We start from the raw sequence: 18,283 nt of genomic DNA, 5'->3' as shown, positions 1-18,283 counted from the left end.
ACCAGACATTCTGACAGTGGTTAAGCCCAGGTAACTTAGTCCACGCTGAACTTCCTCAAGTGGGAGATTGTCAATGAATTCTATTTAGTTCACTGAAATTTCTGAGGATTGTAATGGATGATGGACACTCACAGGTCAAGCTTCGTTGGTACCTCAAGAGAAGATGTTTGTCTCACCTGGGGATCTCAGTTTCCAGATCATTCCACATTATATCAGCTATGATCACAGTCATCCAGGCAAGTCTAAAAAATTTGAGAGGCCACCAGGGTACAAAAGGGGAAATTACTAAGAGACGGGAACAGACGGGATATTTATTAAATTCTATGAAAAGGTATAAAGAAGTCGTTGTTAATTGCACTTGGAGCCTCTAGAAATTGGTCATTAAAATTTTCAAACATTTAAGGAGTTGATTAGGCCCCAAAATCCTGAGTCAGACTAATCAAACAGGAATATTGATAACAACTGGCATTCAAGTATTGGTGGTCAGCAGTTCAAAATTTAACAATTAGGCGTGTGACACCTGAGAGTATTTTCTTTTTTGTTGTTGAGAATTTCATGTTTGATGGGAGGAAATTGACTTCATTGTTTTACCACATCTTACAAACAATAAAAACAAAACAAAACAAGAAACAACAACAAAACCGGCTTCACGGCTTTTCATCTGTTCACCTGTTCACCACTGAAACCTACGTCAGACTCGCCAGGGCCCCCACACAGCATCTCTAAAGATGCTGTGGGGTTTTTGTTTGATTGTTTTTGATTCAGGGTCTCATATAACCCAGGTTAGCCTCATTTTTTTTTTTTTTAACATAACTAAGGTTAACCCTCATCTTCTGATCCTCTCGTCTAGCTAACCACGCCGGGGGATGGAACGCAGGGCTTCATGCAAGCTCCTGCAGCCCTTTCCTGGCTAAGTTCTGTCCTCAGTACCCCCCCTGTTTTATTTTTCCTAGTCTTACATCTCATGTTCACTATGACGCTGTGTGGCACACGTAGGGGTTCTTGTTATCTGTTAAAATATTTAACCACATGCACACTCTGAGATCAAGGACACATCTGAGTGACGAGGCAGTCCTTTCCTCGATCAGAGAATTCTTAAAAAAAAAAAAAAAGCCTCAAATGAAAATATAAAACGCAATGGGATGTTCACATGAAGTTACTCTGACTTGGGCCGACATGGCTTTTCAGAAGAGTGGGACACCAGGTAAATTCAGGGTGTTTTTCTCTCGGGATCCGGAAGTGTGAGTGTCTCTGGAGCAGATTTTTTTTCCGGGGCCGGTCTTTGGGAATGGACAGGAATTCTGGCGCATCTGTGGAAAGAGGGGTGGACGGGGGCGCTGGATGGGGCGCTGCGCACTGAGGAAGGCAGCAGGGCAAATGCTGGAGATCGAAATGGCGGGTGGGAAAACGCCGATTTTCTTGTTGGTGGCTTCCTGAGTGGCTCGTTCGAATTCTCGTACTTCGTCCATTGTCATGTCTTCAAAGGGAAAAGCAGAGAGGACAATAAACAGTTACCAAGCAGACGTGCAAACGGGTTCACTGCTAAGTCTGGGGACTGTACCGTGAAGGAGACCCCCTACCCATCACAAGCCCAACTGGTTTTGAAAAACTAAGGCCCTCATTCCCCACCCCCACCGCATCCCCCCCCATCTCTGTTACTGAAAAGAATATTTCTTTTTTTGGGATATCAATTCAAGGATTTTCAAATGACTCTTCAATTAGTATTTAGAAATCACTGAAATACATTTTCTTTATTATTTGCTGTGGATGTGTGTGTGGTGGGGTGGATGAGTGAGGGTCGGAGGACCGCGTTCAGGAGTCAGTTCTTCCGCTATTGGAAGTTCATTGGCTTGAACTTAGGTTGGCAGCGTTGGCAGCGGTAGCTACCTTTACTCGGTCATCTCATCAGTCCAATTAGTAGACTCCAAAAATGTGTGTGTGTGTGTGTGTGTGTGTTGTGTGTGTGCGCACACACCTCTGGGTACACAAAGGAGCCAGAAGATGGGCATCCTTACTTTTCCCTCTTCCTTTGACATAGAGTCTTTCCCAGAAGCTGCAGCTCACATTTCTACCCCTTGGATCCTCCTATTTCTACCCTCACCCCCTTGAGCTAGAGCCGCAGGCTTTGCGGGGGTGCTGGATTGTTACCCTGGATGCTGGGATCTGAATTACAGTCCAGCACAAGAGCTCTTAATTGCTGAGCCATTCTCCAGCCACCTCAGTTAGTATTTTAAGTATTCCAAGTCAGGATTTAACGAGGGAGTGTAGAACCAGATCCAGTAAATGTGCGCAAGGTGTGTGGTGAATGCACGTGTGCATGAGTGTGTGAGGCTGTATGGGGCTTTTATTAGATTGGATCACACCCTCCATACAAAGGTCATTAAAGCAATCAGTGGACGCTTGACAACATTACTCTCAAGTTTAGATTGCCAAAAAACAGATATCTTTCGAGGGCAAATTCAGGCCAAATCTCTGAACTCCAGCATTTTATCCTCAGAATTTTTGCACTCTGAAGGTTACAGGGTTGTTATTGTGATTCAGCAATAAATGCTAATAATTGATCCTCAAAAAGGAAAATAAATCACCCCCCCCCCAGGCGGTTTGAAAGCAAAAGGAAAGAGAATAAAAGGGATCATCTAAAGAGTGAGGTGTGTGTGGGGGGGAACATAGTTTTGGTATCCAATAGCTAAGCCAGCAGTGCCTTCCTCGTGTTTTTAGGTGTCGGGTTTTAAATATATGCTTAAAGTTTTTATTGTTTGAGACTTGGAGACTCAGAAATTAAGAGCACATGCCGCTCTTCCAGAGGGCCAGAGTTCAGTTCCCGGCACCCACACCAGGTGACTCACAACCACCTGTAACTAGTATTGAGGGAGGGCGTGCAGAGGTTAGAGGACTTCTGAGAGTTGGTTCTTGCCTTCTAGCCTGTGAGCCCCAGAGATCAAGCTCAGGTTACCAGGCTAGGTGGCAAGCACCTCTACTAATGGAGACTCTTGTCTTTGTGGGCCCTTGTCATTGTTATTATGAATAACTCTGGCTATCTGACATCCTTTGGTGATGTTCACATTACTAGCAGCAGAAGAAAACGGGTGTAACCGGGCTATCAAATGAGCCTTGCCAAGTCGACCGGCCTTGACTCGGAGTAGAGTGCAGGCCCGTGAGCTCTCTTTCTCTACTTGGCTCACATAGGTTCGTTCTTTCTGGTTCCTCGGGGGTTCAAACTGAATGATAGTGTGCACCTCAACAACACGCCTTAGAAATGTGGACACGTGGCATGAATAGTAACAACACAAAGCTGACCATTAGATGTCTGTGTTGCTGAGGATCAAACCCAGGGCCCCCCGGGTGCCAGGCAGGAGCTCCACTGAGCGACCACTGGGTTTGATAACATCAAAACAATAAAACCTTTTTCGTTTTTTTTAGCTTTAAAAGATAGGGTTTCTCTGTGTTGCCCCAGTGGGCCTGGAACTCATTCTGTAGACCAGGCTGGCCTCAAACTTAGAGATGGGGCTTGCCTCTGCCTCCCAAGTACTGGGATTAAAGGCAGGTGCCAACATGCCTGGCTCAAAAAACTTTTCATGAAATTAAATCTGTAACTATTCCCAATGAAATTATTAAAATTTCCTGAAAGGGAAATGTTTTTACAAAGATTAAGAAATTACAACTGTGTTGCTATGATACAAAATTTATATTATTTTTAAGAAAAATTATACCTGTAAACTTACCACTTTTAAATGAATAAAAGAGATTAAAGTTCTTTAAAAGCAGCATTTACTTGGAAATAAAATTGGGACTTTACAAAAAATTTTAGTGCAACCAGGATATATATCTTTACACTAATAAATTACTTAACAAGTGGCAGAAAACATTGTGATACTAGATGTATCCAGCAGGGGGCAGAAACAACACAGAGTACAGGATTTGGATTTTTTTTTTTTTTAAACTCAGAGTATCTTCCTTGGAGGCTTTGTCAATGAGAGTGTCTTTTTCTTTCTTTCTTTCTTTCTTTCTTTCTTTCTTTCTTTCTTTCTTTCTTTCTTTCTTCCTTTCTTTCTTTCTTTCTTGCTGTGTTCATTGGATTGTTAATTTTGTTTACTCCAACTTTGTCCATGTTCAGGGGTGAAAATTTAAATTTCATTTTAGCAGCCATGAAGGTTATTATTTTTTTGTTTTTAGACAGGCCCTTGGGTAGTTCAGGCTGTCCTCTGCCTCACTATGTAGCAGAGCTGACTTTGGATTTCTGATCCTCCTGCCTCTACCTTCCCAAAGCTGGGTTGCAGGTGTGTGATGCTAGCCCTAGTTTATGCTGTGTTGGGGACGGACGGAGCCCAGAGTTTTGGGCATGACTGGCACTCTGCCAGATGAGCTACACCCTGGCCCCCATGTGGTTTTATCACTATGTATAAATTTTAATTTTTTTTTTAAGTTTTAAACTTAAGTGTGTGTGTGTACGTGCACGTGCGTGTGTGTGAGCACATGTGAAAATCAAAGGGCAATTTCTTGGCGCCAATTCTCTTTTTCCACAGTTACACCGGTTCTGGCAATCGAACTGCGGTCACTAGGCTTGTATGGCAAGGGCCTTTCCCTGCTGAGCCATCTTGCTGGCCCATCCATGCAAATTTTATTTGTGGTACAAACAGTCTCTCAACTTTAACCATCCAATGAAACAATAAGATCGTGAAAAATAAACGATCCCCGATTCCATGAAATTCCAAAGAGAGAGAGGGCAATCTCACAAGACAGCCATTGTGCTGAGATCACGGCAACAATGGGCGGTTTTGCAGCCAGAGACTATGTGGGCCGCCTTTCTGGATTATCACCTTCTCCTGCACAGTAAGATGGCTTAGTGCTAATAATGATGAATTAAAACAGAAAGGAACTCATGCAAAGGCCTTAAGCTGTAAGCTCCCCCATACCCCCATCCTGAGATAAGAGTCTCACACTGTAGCTCAGGCTGGCCACAACTCCAGGCAATCTTCCTGCCTCAGCTCTCAGCCACCAGGCCGGGCTGAGACCCTGGAAATAGTGGTACTCAGCGCCTGTCAGGCATCCCTCGTCCCTCCCTCCCCTGCAGCTTTCTTTGTCTGGTCCTGTTTATAGTGAGCAACGCTCAGAGCAGTTGATGGGCACTGTTTGACATTCCTAAGAGAAAAGGTAATCAAAAGTAATGGAAAATTCGGGACTGGTTTCCTTAAGGAACATTCCTATCTTTAGAACAGGAAAAAGGCGTGGTGGTGAGGCATCTGACCAAATCAGAGCAAACCTTCGGCAAATTGTGCCCCAACATTTTTCTGTAAAACCCAGAGCATGCAATGGGGGGGGGGGAGGCAGGGCTGGGGTGCTCTCAGGCTCATGGGTGACGGTCACATGCATCTAACGCCGTGCACTAGCCTGGCGAGGCACAGTCAAAAGACATGCTTCAAACATTTCCGAAATGTTACCAAAAAATCTCCGCAATTATAAAGCCTTTGTCACAACAGCCACCTCTTAAGTTCTGTAATTATATTCTTATTTTTTTAAAAAGCTTTATCACATATTTATTTATTTACTTATTTCGTGTGTATATGTGTGTGTGTGTGTACATGTGTGCATGTGTGCATGCAGTAGTGCCTGCCGAGGACAGAAGAGGGCATTTGATACTCTGGACCTGGACTTGCAGACAGTTGTGAGCCACTAGACACGGGTGCTGGGAACCGAACCATAGTCCTCTGAAAGGGCAAGGGCTCTGAGCCATCTTCCTAGAGCAGTGGTTCTCAACCTTCCTAACGCTGTGACTCTTTAATACAGTTAGTTCCACATGGTGTGGCCACCCCAACCATAAAATTACTTTTGTTGCTGCTTCATAACTGTAATGTTGATACTGTTATGAATCGTAATGCAAATATCTGAATTTTTGGATGGTCTTGGGCAACCCTACGAAAGGACCATTCGGCCCCCAAAGGGGTCGTGACCCATAGGTTGAGAAACACTGCTCTAGACCCTACACTCTCATTTCCTAGAAGGTAAAACAGAGGTGCCAGCCATGTAATAACTATGTTCTTGAATTTTTAAAGTGTCTCATATATATTATCCCAGGGCCTGGGCACGGCAGACACAAGATGTTCTCAGAGAGATCCCAGCTCTGGTTGAGACCCCTATGGTTTAGTGATGAATCCCTTGTTATCTACACCGCCTCCTCATTAGCTTGACTGACTGAGAAATCTGGTGTATACCATGTAGTCAGCTCTCATTAACCAAGGCTGTCTGTCAATCACCTAGGGCTCTCCAAGGCCTTTGGTAAATCCCAGGCCCTACCTACTACACAGCATTCCTGAATCCCAGCTCGTCACCTCGTCACCCTGCCACATACGTGTGCATGGACTGCAGCTTAGTCTTGAGATCAGTTTAGATTAAAGGGAACTGATTGAGAAAAACAGCCCGGAAGAGTTGTAGAAAGCCTTTCGAAGCCTAAGAAACCTAAAGCAGCCGAGGAGCGAATCCCTCCCTGGAGCACAAGAGTTAACTATGCCCCGAAAAGCCTGGCATCTGCTCTGCTATGCATCTGACAGGCACCCGTCAGTCCTATGCTGGTTTATGATTGGTGCAGGTCATCTCACGGGCTCCACCAAATGTTTCCACTCTCTGTGTCCTGGTTTTACGAGCGGGTTAGCCATGAAGTTAAGCCACTTGAAAGAATGGAAAGATCTGGAAGACACGGGGTGACTGACACAGCCACTCAAAGACGCAGCGGGCATCTTCACCCGCTCAGGGGGACAAGGCTGTGGTTTCCCAGGAGGCTGGGGAGCTAGCATTTTTAGGGTCTGACAGATGGGTTTCCGGGTCTGTTTCGCCACAGCGTGGGCAACTCGCTTTGAAACAGTCTACATACACTGGTCTGCGCATGGCCCTCTATGTCATCCACAGTGGAGGAGTGCTGATTGCAAACTTTTATGTTGGTTTGTTCATGCATGTTTTCTCGTATTCCCGAACATCATCCATTGTCATATCTGAAAGAAGTCAAGACGTGGCAACTTCCGTTATTAAATACAAACCTTTAATCGGGGCACCTTTAGGGAGAGACAGTAGCTCAGCAGTCGCCAAACAGGTCTTTAAAAAGCTAACTTTATGGGGCAAATCATAAAGTTAGGTAAACCAGCCGCAGAGGGAGTGAGGGCAAGAAGTTTAGAGTGGAAACCCTTTCGGGGCGCTTCTCGGAAAGTGAGCTGGTTGGGGTGAAAGTGTTAGCGAGTGGGCTGTGCATAGCCTGAGATCTCCTAAAGCTGTGTTAGAAGATCCCTTTCAGGGACAGAGGGGCCAGGTGTTTTGATTTAATACTTACCTTCGGGTAGAACTTTCCAGAGAGATGTAAGGCATTGAGTTAGTGCATTTGACAGAGCAAGGGCACTTTCATTGCTATGGCACGAGACAAGCTGTGGAGGGCAGACCCCGGGGCACTTACGGGAGTGTGTGAGATTCGGTACACTTCTCACACAGATGCACTTTTGCACAGAATAGGAAGGACCCGAGAGTACGGGTCTTTGAGACTAGTCTAACAGCTTGGGAATGGCTGACACTATTCCACCCACATCGATCTATAAATACAATTGTGCACAACGCCACGTTTGGCTAGCGTCTACAGCTTTTCAGTATTTCAGGATAATGAGCTCTTCATAATGGTTTTCAGCAGGAGACAGGTCTGTGACAGTTTCTGGTTGTGACACTGGTGGGAAGGTGCTCTATTGGCATCTCTCTAGGAAGGGGGACGTCAGAGATGCTGTGGAACACTCCATCTGCCAGGACCTGATTCCAAATGTCAATAAAGATCGGGTTGAGAAATCCTCTCTTAGTTTTGCAGTCTTGGCTCTTGGGAGGCCAGAGGCTTGTGGCTTCGAGGCCAGCGTGAACTACAGGAGACCTTATCTCAAAAAGAAACAAACAAACAAGAGCAAAAACAACGAACAAAAAGAGAAGACCAAGAAATCTCCTCTTTTAACAAGTGAAATGCATAAAATTGCTATTTTATTGGTCTCACTTTAAACGTTCCCTTTGTCTTCCTCCCAACCCCCACTCTCTTGCTATTCTGCAGTATTTTATCAGCTGTTTTCCCAGTCTGGCAACACTGTCTTGGTGGAGGAATTTCACCGCAGGCCTCTTTACCAACCAAGAAAGTATACAAAAAAAAAAAAAAAAAAAAAAAAAACAAACAAACCAAACAATTGCATCACCTACACACTCTATCTTGATTGGCTCGGTGGGGGATTTGCAATCTGCATTCCCAGCTGGAGCTTTTCCCTAAGTATCTTCTGTGGCCCATGTCTTTCTATATCAATCCAAGTGTCATGTGAGCTCTCTTTGCTTCCAAAGGGCAGACCTGCCAGAGCTCATGATTTAATTCAGTGTGGTCTGGGCCGGGGTGGAGCATGGCTCAGAATCTAGGCCTGGTCTATTTTATTGAGCTGATGCTGTCCTTCCCACCCCTCTGGAACCATCCATCAGGAATGCTGTCCACAGCAATGGAAGTATTGAGAAGGCTAAGCGGCAGGCTGGTCAAGCAAGAACATGCTCTTCTTTTAGAAAACAGGTTATTGACAAGCAATAAAAGGATGCTGCTTTAGGCTGAAGACAGAGGGGCCTTAATCAATAATAACACATTCCACAAGACCAAACCCCACGATTTCAATGACTGATCGTTAGGAGTTCTTAAACACAAACCTACCTGGAAATGAATAAAAGAGGTCCCATTCAATTACGAGTTTAAAAACTGAAAGCAGTTTCTTTGTGCACATGTCATTAGCCACTTAATAGGGGAAACGAAATTTGGGGAAGGCCAGAGTTTACTATTTCACTTTACTGAATCCCCACAGAAATCATTCTTTATCTGCAATTAGCTCACTGTGACAGGAGGGACGGAGCACAGGGCAGACCCTGGACTCTCAGAGCTGTCTCGGTTTACCGGGGTAAGACGGGATTTAGCGCGGTGATGATCAGTGTCTTGTTCGTAGTTGGGAAGCTGAAAACAACTCAAGAGATTGGTGGAGCCAACCAAGGACAAAAAGAAAAAAACCAAACCAAAACGAGGCAGAACGAATACTGAACCCTGGTAGGAAAGGTTTTGATATATTTAGAAACACTGAAAGCATCTGTTTCTTTCTTTTTTTCTCCTCTCTGTCTCTGTTTGTTTTGTTTTTGCTTTTCAAGACAGGGTTTCTTTGTGTAGCTTGGAGTCTGTCCTGGAACTTGGCTCTGTAGACCGGGCTGGCCTCGAACTCACAGAGACCCTCCTACTTTTGCTGGGATTAAAGGCGTGTGCCATCACCACCTGGTTCTCTCTGGTTTCTTTCAACAGGGTTTCTCTCTGTAGCCCTAGCTGAAACTCACTCTGTAGACTAGGCTGACCTTGAGTGCAGAGATCCTCCTCCTGCTTCTGTCTCTCGAGAGCGAGTGCTGGGATAAAGGCACGTGCCACAAGCTACCAGGCCTGAAAGCATCTATTTCAATTTCTCTCCCCCAATCTCTGCTTCTACCTTGCCTCCCGAGACAGGATGTCATGTAGCCCCAGACATCAAACTCTCTGTACCCTAGGACCCTGACCTCCTGACTCTTCTCTCTCCACTTTGGCAAGGGCTGGGTGATGCTGGGGCTTCCTGCTAGGCAAGCTACTAGCTAAGGAGACTCTCTTTACATCTTGAAGTAGTCTCTCCACACACCACAAACACACATGAACATGAGGGAAATGTGTCAGTCCTCCTTGGTAATTTATGGAAATGCTAATTAGGGTGAAAAAGTGCCAATTTGGATTACCTGGTTAATGTGCTGTTTTTGCAATGAATATTACCCTCAAATCCATACACAAATCAATTTTTTTTTAGAAAGTTCAATTGCATATGCCCAATGGCAGAAACATACTTCCAAAGACAATTCACCCTCGTCACTGATTGATGTTTCATGATATGAGTAACTTCTAGCAGTTTAGTTTCCGAGGCTTTGCCAGAAACAAATGCTTTCTGAGATTATCAGCCAAAACTTCGAAAAGTTTTTTTAAGCATGTGTATGTATGTGTGTATGTATGTTTGTACGCATGTGTGTTTATGTGTATGTATGTATGCAGGTATGCATGCTTGTGTATGTGTGTATGCATGTATGTATGTTTGTGTGTGTGCGCATGCACACTCCATATTGCACTTGTGTAGTCAGAGGACAACTTGTAGGAGTCTGCTCTCGTTCTCTCCTTCTACCGCGTGAGTCCTGGGTATTGAACACAGGTCGTTAGGCTTAGAGGCAAACACCTTTCCTATTGAGCCATCGGGCTGGCTCTCAGACAAATTCTAAATGCAAGAAAGCCTATGCCAATCTCTTTTCAAATGAACTCTTAGATGATGACTTTGTTTCTGTTTTTGAGACAGGGTTTTTCTGTGGAACAGCTCCGGCTGTCCTGAAACTCCCTCTGTAGACCTTGAATTCACATCTGCCTGCCTCTCTCTCCTGAGTGCTGGGATTAAAGGTTTGTTTGCTATGTTTTTAGATAGGGTCTCTCGTAGCTGAGGCTGGCCTTGAACTCCTAGACCTCCTGCCTCCAACTCTTGAATACTGGGATTACTGTTTATGTACTGTTATGCAGCACTGGGGATTGAAGCCCAGGGCTTCACACATGCTAGACAGGTACTCTACCAAGTAGCTACATCACCAGGCCCATTTTAGTGTACGGTGTGTGTGTATGTGTGTGTGGTGTGTGTTTTCTTGAGACAAGGTCTTTCCTGTAGCTCTACCTGTCCTGGAACCTCATCTATAGACTAGGCTGGCCTGGAACTCAGGGAAATCCACCGCATCTGCATTATTTGGTATGTGCTACCACATCTGATTTCCTTTTAGTATTAAAAATTATATTTATATGGATGTTTGTGTGTATGCCTGTGGAGAGCAGAAGATGCTCTTAGGTCCCAGGAGCTCCTGGCTTGTGAGCTGTGGAGACCTTAGATCCTAGGAGCGCCTGGCTTGTGAGCTGTGGAGAGCAGAAGATACCTTAGATCCCAGGAGCCGCCTGACATGGGTGCTGGGAACCAAACTCGCAGTTCTCTACAAGAGCAGCAAACGCTCTTAAGTCTGAACTATTTCTCTAGTCACGAATAAAATGCTCTAAAAACTATTGTTTACTAATCCGGTCATTCAAATAATGCCAGGGTTACGCTATGTAAAAATATGAGTCCAAGGTGAGATAGCAGGCAAAGTTGTTTGCCACCAAGAAGCCCGATGACCAGAGTTCAGATCCCAGGACTGCACGGTGAAGGGAGGAAACTCACTTCTGATCTTGTCCTCTGATCATCACACACGCTGTCTACCACGGATGAAATCCAGAGCGTCCTGATTACAGGAGGAAAGTGTTTAACTCCTTATGGCTTCTTGGCCAGTCCTTTGGCCTCTGGAGATAGCTATGTTAGACATTGATGGATGCTTATTTCAGGAAGTTGTACATATGTTATCACACGCACACACACACGCACACACACACACACACCACACACACACACGCACCGACAGTTTTAACTGCCCCTGGCTACTTGGCCCCCTATATCATCTCTCCACTTCCAGCTCCTAGGTCAAAACAAGAGATGATGCCTTTATCATTCTGAGGCAAAATTGAAGTCAAAAACAAGTCCTTGGTCTCGGAAGATCTACTTACGGACTGGACACTTTTCTGGCTCTAGCAAATGGTGGCCCGTCCATCTGCAGACTCAGTTTTAAATTACTCTTTGTTATTATTGTTGTCTTTGAGACAGATCTCATTGTAATATCCTAGGCTAATTTAGAACTCACTATGGAGCCCAGGCTAGCCTGGGACTCATGATCATATCTCAGCCTCCTGAGTGCGGGGATTGTAGACATGTACCATTAGGCCTAGAAGGAATTTAAAAAAAAAAAAACAAAAATCAAAACTCATTGGAACAATTATAACCTAACTCATGCTCCCTGCCCCAAACACACGCTTTTTACAAAAAAAACTTAAGGCTTCCACGTTCTCTGTATTGAAATCAGCCAATTCTGAAGACTTGGTACATACCCTTCCCTAAGACCTAGGAATGGCAACTGACAGCCATGATTTTGGTTTTTCCTTTCAAATTTAATTGGATTTTATGCAGGTGGATGTTTTGCTGTGTGCCTCAGGCTTGGTGCCCGCAGAGGTCAGAAGAGGGCGTCAGAGTCCCTGGACCTGGAATTAAGGTTGGCTGTGAATCACCATGTAGGTGGCAGGGACTGAACCAGTCCTCTTGCAGGAGCAACTGGGCTTTTAATCTTGGCACCATCACTCCAGCTTATGTAGACTTTGTTGTGGGGACACAGGGACTTGCTATGTAGACTTTGTTGTGGGGACACAGGGACTTGCTTATGTAGACTTTGTTGTGGGGGACACAGGGACTTGCTATCGTAGACTTTGTTGGCCGGGAACTCCCTGAGACTCCGCCTCAGGTGTGGCGATACTCCTGCCTCTGCTTCCCAAGTGCTGGAGTCACAGATGTTGGTGCCACTACAACCCATTTATTTAAGGGGGAGCGTGTGCTGGAATGTAAGGCAGGAAAGGGTTTACAGGCTCCTTCGAAAGTGATGTGAAACTATCGAGTTCTCTTCCTAGAAAATGAACACAGACCACACTCAGGTGCTCAGGCTCGGATTTCAGGAAACCCGGGGCCCATGGATGTTGCTGCTGTGGTAAACTTCCCTCAGTTTGTGCTCACCCGTATCCACCTGAGCTTGTGTCTCTCCTTGTCAGCCTTCTCTGGGACTCTGGTTTGACTTCGAAGTGACTTCACAAGACTGTTTCATCTACCAGCCCGAAATCAGCCTCCCACATACTTTTTGGGGGACGAGTCAGGTTTTCAAAGACAATCGTGAGGTGCCCCTCCGTCACAGGGTCCCTGTGGCAATCTTCAGTGTGTCTCTCTCTGAAAATACTGTCCAGATTTGAGGAGCAAATCCGTGCTTTTTGTGAAGCCGGGCTGGCTATTTTTATCCGCCTCCCCTCGCACCCCATCTCCTGAAATGCGCTATGGCTCGGCTGATTAGTGTTCTAGTCACGCAGAGAGGCTCAAGGCTCACAGATAAAGACCAATCAGGGCTTTGGGAAGCAAACTCAACTCCTCCAGCATGGACAGGCCGATACTTTACCATGAACATGAGCAGAATAAAATCTGCTTAGGAAATCGTTTCGTGACTCCCAAGAATGCTGAAGAGATGGTGGAAATAAATCCTTGGGCGAGGGAAGATCACCATCCTTGGCAATGTCTTTTCTCCACTCAGAATTAAGCACTGGAAATGGGGGAAGTCTAATTTGTAAGAGAGAGCGAGGCAGCCAGGGTGGCCTTGTGATGGTGCTCAAGGATGGACAGTGTGTACCTCACAGACATCTAACGGCTCAGGAGGTGGATGGCGCCAAACCCGCCCCAACAGTCTGCCGAGTCTGCCCGGAAGTGGGGACCCTTTCCTAATACAACCTGTTTAAGGGGGGGGGGGTCTTATTTCTTCTCTTCTCGTTCTTCTGAGGCACCAGAACTTAGTGCTGGTACTGAAGATGCCTTCGATTCTTCGAGCCTATTCTATTTGGAATGAATTATTTAAGCTGTACTTGCAAGCCATTCTGGCTTACATCCCAGCTGTGAGCCAACAGTTCAGAGCCACCTGGAGGGCTACTGGGAACCACAGCGGGCTAGGGACTTGAGAATGCACATCTCTAACAAACGCCCGGGAGAGGCGGGAGGGTTGCAGCACCAGGGACCTGGGCTTAAGATCCAGGATTGGAAGTGGCTCCAGAGGAGGAGCCATTCATGGACCTTGTCCATTGTTACTAATGAAGGTCTCGCAGCCTGTGCAAGACCAAAGGGGAAAAAAGCAACCCCAGGTACCCACCTGAAGGGTTATCTTGGTTTGGACTTTACCTTGGTAATAACACACCCAACTATCTGAAAGGCCCATAGTTCCTGTACCACCTCGAGTCAGTAAGTGGCCGAGGAGACATTCCATGGCAGGGCCTGTTTTCTATTCATTTAATTTCTGAGAGTCTGTGTCAGGTAATGAAGGAGCCACTGTGTTCCAGGCCTGCAGCTCAGCTGGGCTGCTGAGGTCTGCAAAGAGCTTACACCAAATTGATGGTGTGGTTCTCGGACCCCTTGCTGCCCGAAAGGCTGCCGCTTGTTTTGGGTTGGGACTGGGACTGGTGGACACAGGGGTGGAGACCACTCTGGTGTGGACAGGCGCCCTGATGGTCTGCATCTACCAACCCTATGCCTTCCAACCACAACTCAGCCTCCAAGAGGGTTTTGTGATCAACAGACTCCTTCCCCTAAGTCGTCCTCAGTGAGTAAACAGGAATCCTTAAAGACCTTCGAGCTGAGTGCCTGTGTTTCATTCATCTCATATTAGTCTAGCTTCAGGCTCCTGCAATAACCTGAGAATTCTGAAGGAACCTTGCATATGCTAGGCAAGTCTCTTTCTCTCTCTCACTTAATTAAATGCCCTTAAGGCATCCCGTCCTTGTTGCAGGCTTAGCTGAGGCGGAAAGAACCATGTTCACCCTCCGTCTCTCTTTACTGGACACCCACTCTCATTTCGGTTGGTTGCCAATCTTTTTTTTTCATTTAAAGAAAAAAAACCAAAAAGCCTTCTCTTTTTTATTATGATTGTTTATGTATGCACAGTGTCACGGTATTGTGTGGGTGTTAGTGCACAACTTTGTGGAGCCAGTTCTCTCCTTTCACCTTTAACGTGGGCTCTGGGGATTGAACTCAGGTCACCAGTTTGGCAGCAAATGCCTTTACCGGCTGAGCCATCTTGCTGGCCCCAAAACCCTCCTTTTTGAAGGGCAGGCTTGTGACGTCTTGGCACCTTGAGCAGAGTCCAGCCCTCCCTTTTAAAATTGCTTTTCTGAAAAGTCTTCAGTAGCATTCCGGTGTTAGAGAAACCTAGTGGAAACCTCTGGTGGCAGATTCTGGGTCCTCCAGGTACCTGTCCTTTGGTCAAACATCTAATCAGTGCAGGCCTAGCCTTGTGATATTTCCTAGGAATGGCAATAAGGGAACCATGAGACAGACACATCAAGAGAGGCTAGGCATTACTTCATCTCTTTTTCCCTTCCTTCCTTCCTTCCTTCCTTCCTTCCTTCCTTCCTTCCTTCCTTCCTTCCTTCTCTTTCTTTCTGTGTGTGTTATGTGTGTATGTGGGATGGGTATTGGGAAAAGGTCTGCATTTCCTCCGAGACTTGCTTCCCAGTGAACAAAATCCAAAAATAACAACAAAATAAAAACACCCAGAAAAAATTTAAAGACCAGAGAAAATAATCCCAGAATCCTCTCCATCCCCTTGTTCCATAAAAGACAGGACTTGGGGAAATCTTCCTGACAGCGTAGTGCATGAAAAACGTCCTGGGGGTGTGTGACACAGAAATCTGAGCTGTGATGGGCATTGAGACAAACCAGGATGATGCACATACTTATCAGTAGGTGCAGATCTGGGAGAGCGGAAACAGAAAACTGAACAAATCGAGCCTACAGCTCAGAGGACCATGCCTTTAAAACGGCACTGAAAAGCAGCTGCCGGCATGAATGTCAAACATTGCCCCTACCCGTTCTGTCCAATGTAGCCTTTCTCTTAAAGATGGGGTTGGGGAGGGGGTTAGCCCTTGCTGTGGGAACTGAGGGCATGGGTGGAAGAGGGATGGAGAAAGTCCAAAATACAATCTAGGTTACACCCAGGAGGAATAATGTGACTTGGGACAACAGACAAATAAAGTCAGCGCGATCCTAAGTCACCGGTTGGGCGTGCTTGCTTCTATTTATAGCCAAGGACACAGGCCACCTGATGACGGATTCGGGGAAAGCAGAGGACTCATGTCCACACAACCGCTGGCCCGAGCATCCGGGGCTGGGCGGGGCGGGGGAGGGGAGGAGGAGGTGGTCCATTCATCATGGCACCAAGCAAACCTTGTTTTCATTTACTGACGATGTGCAGAACTTGTTTAAAATTTTCGCATGACATTAAAGAAAAGCAAACCCAAACCCAAACCCAAACCAAAAAGCCAGGACGATACTTTCCGTTAGAATCATCTAGACACATAAGTCTCCATCTGTGTTTGACTTCTTAGAGAACCTGCATATGTCTGATGAGGGACTGTTCCAAGTGTTCCCTGCATCAATAAGATGCTTCCGATAATGTTAAAGTTTGGGATAAATGAGGATGGGTTTGACATCCATCCCACAGAGAGCAATGGAGCCCCGTGTATACGGTCGATGAGCATCAAGCAAGTCAAGGTCCTTCTTGGTCAATAGTTCTGTGGTTATTTCAGACCAAGCTTCTATAATTACATCTCTATTAGGCTCACCAGACAGAGGTGTTTCCAATACAGGAAGCACTGACCTGCCCTCCGTTGCTGTCCTTCTAGGTTACACTTGAAGCTGGGTGTACTGAAAACCGAGTCAACGTATTATGAAACTGTTCTCCAAGTTATTCTGGGTCATCTGACTTACCGTACCACTCATCGACCCACGCAAAGGCCTGTCTGTGTCCAATCAGCAGGATGTCTCGGACCACCTGAGAAGGAAGAGAAGGAGGTTGAGATAATACTGGTTAAGATCAAGGCTGTCTGGGTGGGGGATGAGGGGCTGGAAACATGGCTCGGGGGTCAAGTACTGGCTATGTAAGCATGAGGACCTGAGTTTGTATCTTGGCACCCATGTAAAAATTAGATGTGTTATGTATGCCTGTAACTGGAAAGTGCTGGGGAGAGTAGAAATGGGGGTTCCCCAGGGGCTCTCCGGCCAGCCAGTCTGGCCTGTCAGTGAGCCCCAAGATTAGTGAGAGATCCTGTCTCAAAACATACCCAGGGGTCAGTGAGAGAGGTCAGAGGGTAAAGGTGCCTATCCGAGTTCAATCCCTGGGTGGAAATGAGTTCAGTTGGTGGAAATGGTGCTGAGAATAGATGCCTGAAAGTTCTCCTGTGTAGAATGAGCAGCGGGGCCGCGTCCCGCCACCCGGCTAGCTTTACCCAAATAATTACACGGAAACGGTATTCTTTTAATACGGCCTGGCCCCTGCCCGTTATCTGTAGCTTTTATTGATTGATTTTTATATCTTGCTTTAAACCCATATTTAGTATTTATATAGCACCACGAGGGGTGGCTTACCAGGAGAGATCTTAACCTGTGTCCATCTCGGAGAGGAGAAGCATGGCGACTCCTATGGTGACTGTCTGAATTGTCTGGCCACTCTTTTTTTTTTTTTTTACAATTTTGTTCTGTCTACTCAACCTACCTAATTTTCTGTTCTCTTAAAGGGCCAAGACAGTATTTTTATTAATAATAAAGTAACACATAGATACTACCTTCATCACTCCCTGGGACCCTTGAGCTCCTCATGTGCCATGGCTCCCCAGCTCTCCACCCCACCAAACAAACAAATGTCGTCAGTAATCTAGAGGAATCTTAAAAAGCTGGGGAGATAAAGACAGAGAAAGAGAGAGAGGAGAGGAGAGAGAGCAGAGAGACAGAGAGACAGAGACAGAGACAGAGAGAGACAGAGAGAAGACATTTGGGATGTCAACCTCGGCCTTCATATGAGCATGGATGGGTAAGAAGGCCCCTCATCCATATACAGATAGGCCCAGATAATAACAAGAAAGTAAAGTAATATGGAATATTTTAGTTCAGATGTCTTATTTCATCTTCTCCCTCTTATGTTTTCTGAGATAGGATTTCTCTGGGTAACAGCTTTGACTGTCCTGGAACTTACTCTGTAGACCAGGCTGGCCTCGAACTCAGAGGAGATCCACCTGCCTTTGCCTCCCAAGTAGTGGGGGTTAAAGGTGTGCGCCACCACCGCCCAGATCATTTTTTCTTTCTTTTTTTTTTTTTTTTTTTTTGGTTGTTTTCGAGACAGGGTTTCCTCGTAGCTTGGAGCCTGTCCTGGAACTAGCTCTTGTAGACCAGGCTGGTCTCGAACTCACAGAGATCCGCCTGCCTCTGCCTCCCGAGTGCTGGGGATTAAAGGCGTGCACCATTCGTAACCATCTACTTCCTTATTTTTATGTGTACAAACGTCTTGCGTGCATGCTGTATATGTACCACATGCAATCGGTGTCTAAGGAAGTCAAACGAGAGCGTCAGAACTCTATGAACTAGAGCCACAGATGGTTGTGAGCCATCATGTGGGTGCTGGGAACCAGATCCTGGTCCTTTGTAAGAGCAGCCAGTGCTCCTAACCACTGAGCCATCTCTCCCGCCCTGTATCTCTTTCAGTAATAGTTCACCTCTTTTTCTTCTTATTATAT

The 18,283-nt window shown here is 45.9% G+C and overlaps 1 protein-coding gene across 2 annotated transcripts in view; it reads right to left on the bottom strand.

The window, feature by feature from the left end:
* Positions 1-291: 291 nt before the first annotated feature.
* The window catches only part of Pitpnc1 (phosphatidylinositol transfer protein cytoplasmic 1), a 271,966-nt gene continuing 253,974 nt past the window's right edge, over positions 292-18,283 (bottom strand). The window contains exons 8-10 of one of the 2 annotated variants that reach the window (XM_038326595.1): positions 16,485-16,548; positions 6,866-6,983; positions 1,338-1,477 (exon numbers count right to left, since the gene is read on the bottom strand). In XM_038326595.1, the coding sequence (XP_038182523.1) occupies positions 6,925-6,983; positions 16,485-16,548 (123 nt within the window). In that variant the 3' untranslated portion in view covers positions 1,338-1,477; positions 6,866-6,924. Of the gene's footprint in view, positions 1,478-6,865; positions 6,984-16,484; positions 16,549-18,283 lie in introns of both variants that reach the window. The other variant, XM_038326594.1, reaches the window with a different exon arrangement.

The sequence above is a fragment of the Arvicola amphibius genome, chromosome 4 (genome assembly GCF_903992535.2).
Source record: "Arvicola amphibius chromosome 4, mArvAmp1.2, whole genome shotgun sequence".
Taxonomy (NCBI): Eukaryota; Metazoa; Chordata; class Mammalia; order Rodentia; family Cricetidae; genus Arvicola; species Arvicola amphibius.
Note: the sequence above shows the minus strand (reverse complement) of the source record. Positions and strands in the feature narration are given on the sequence as shown.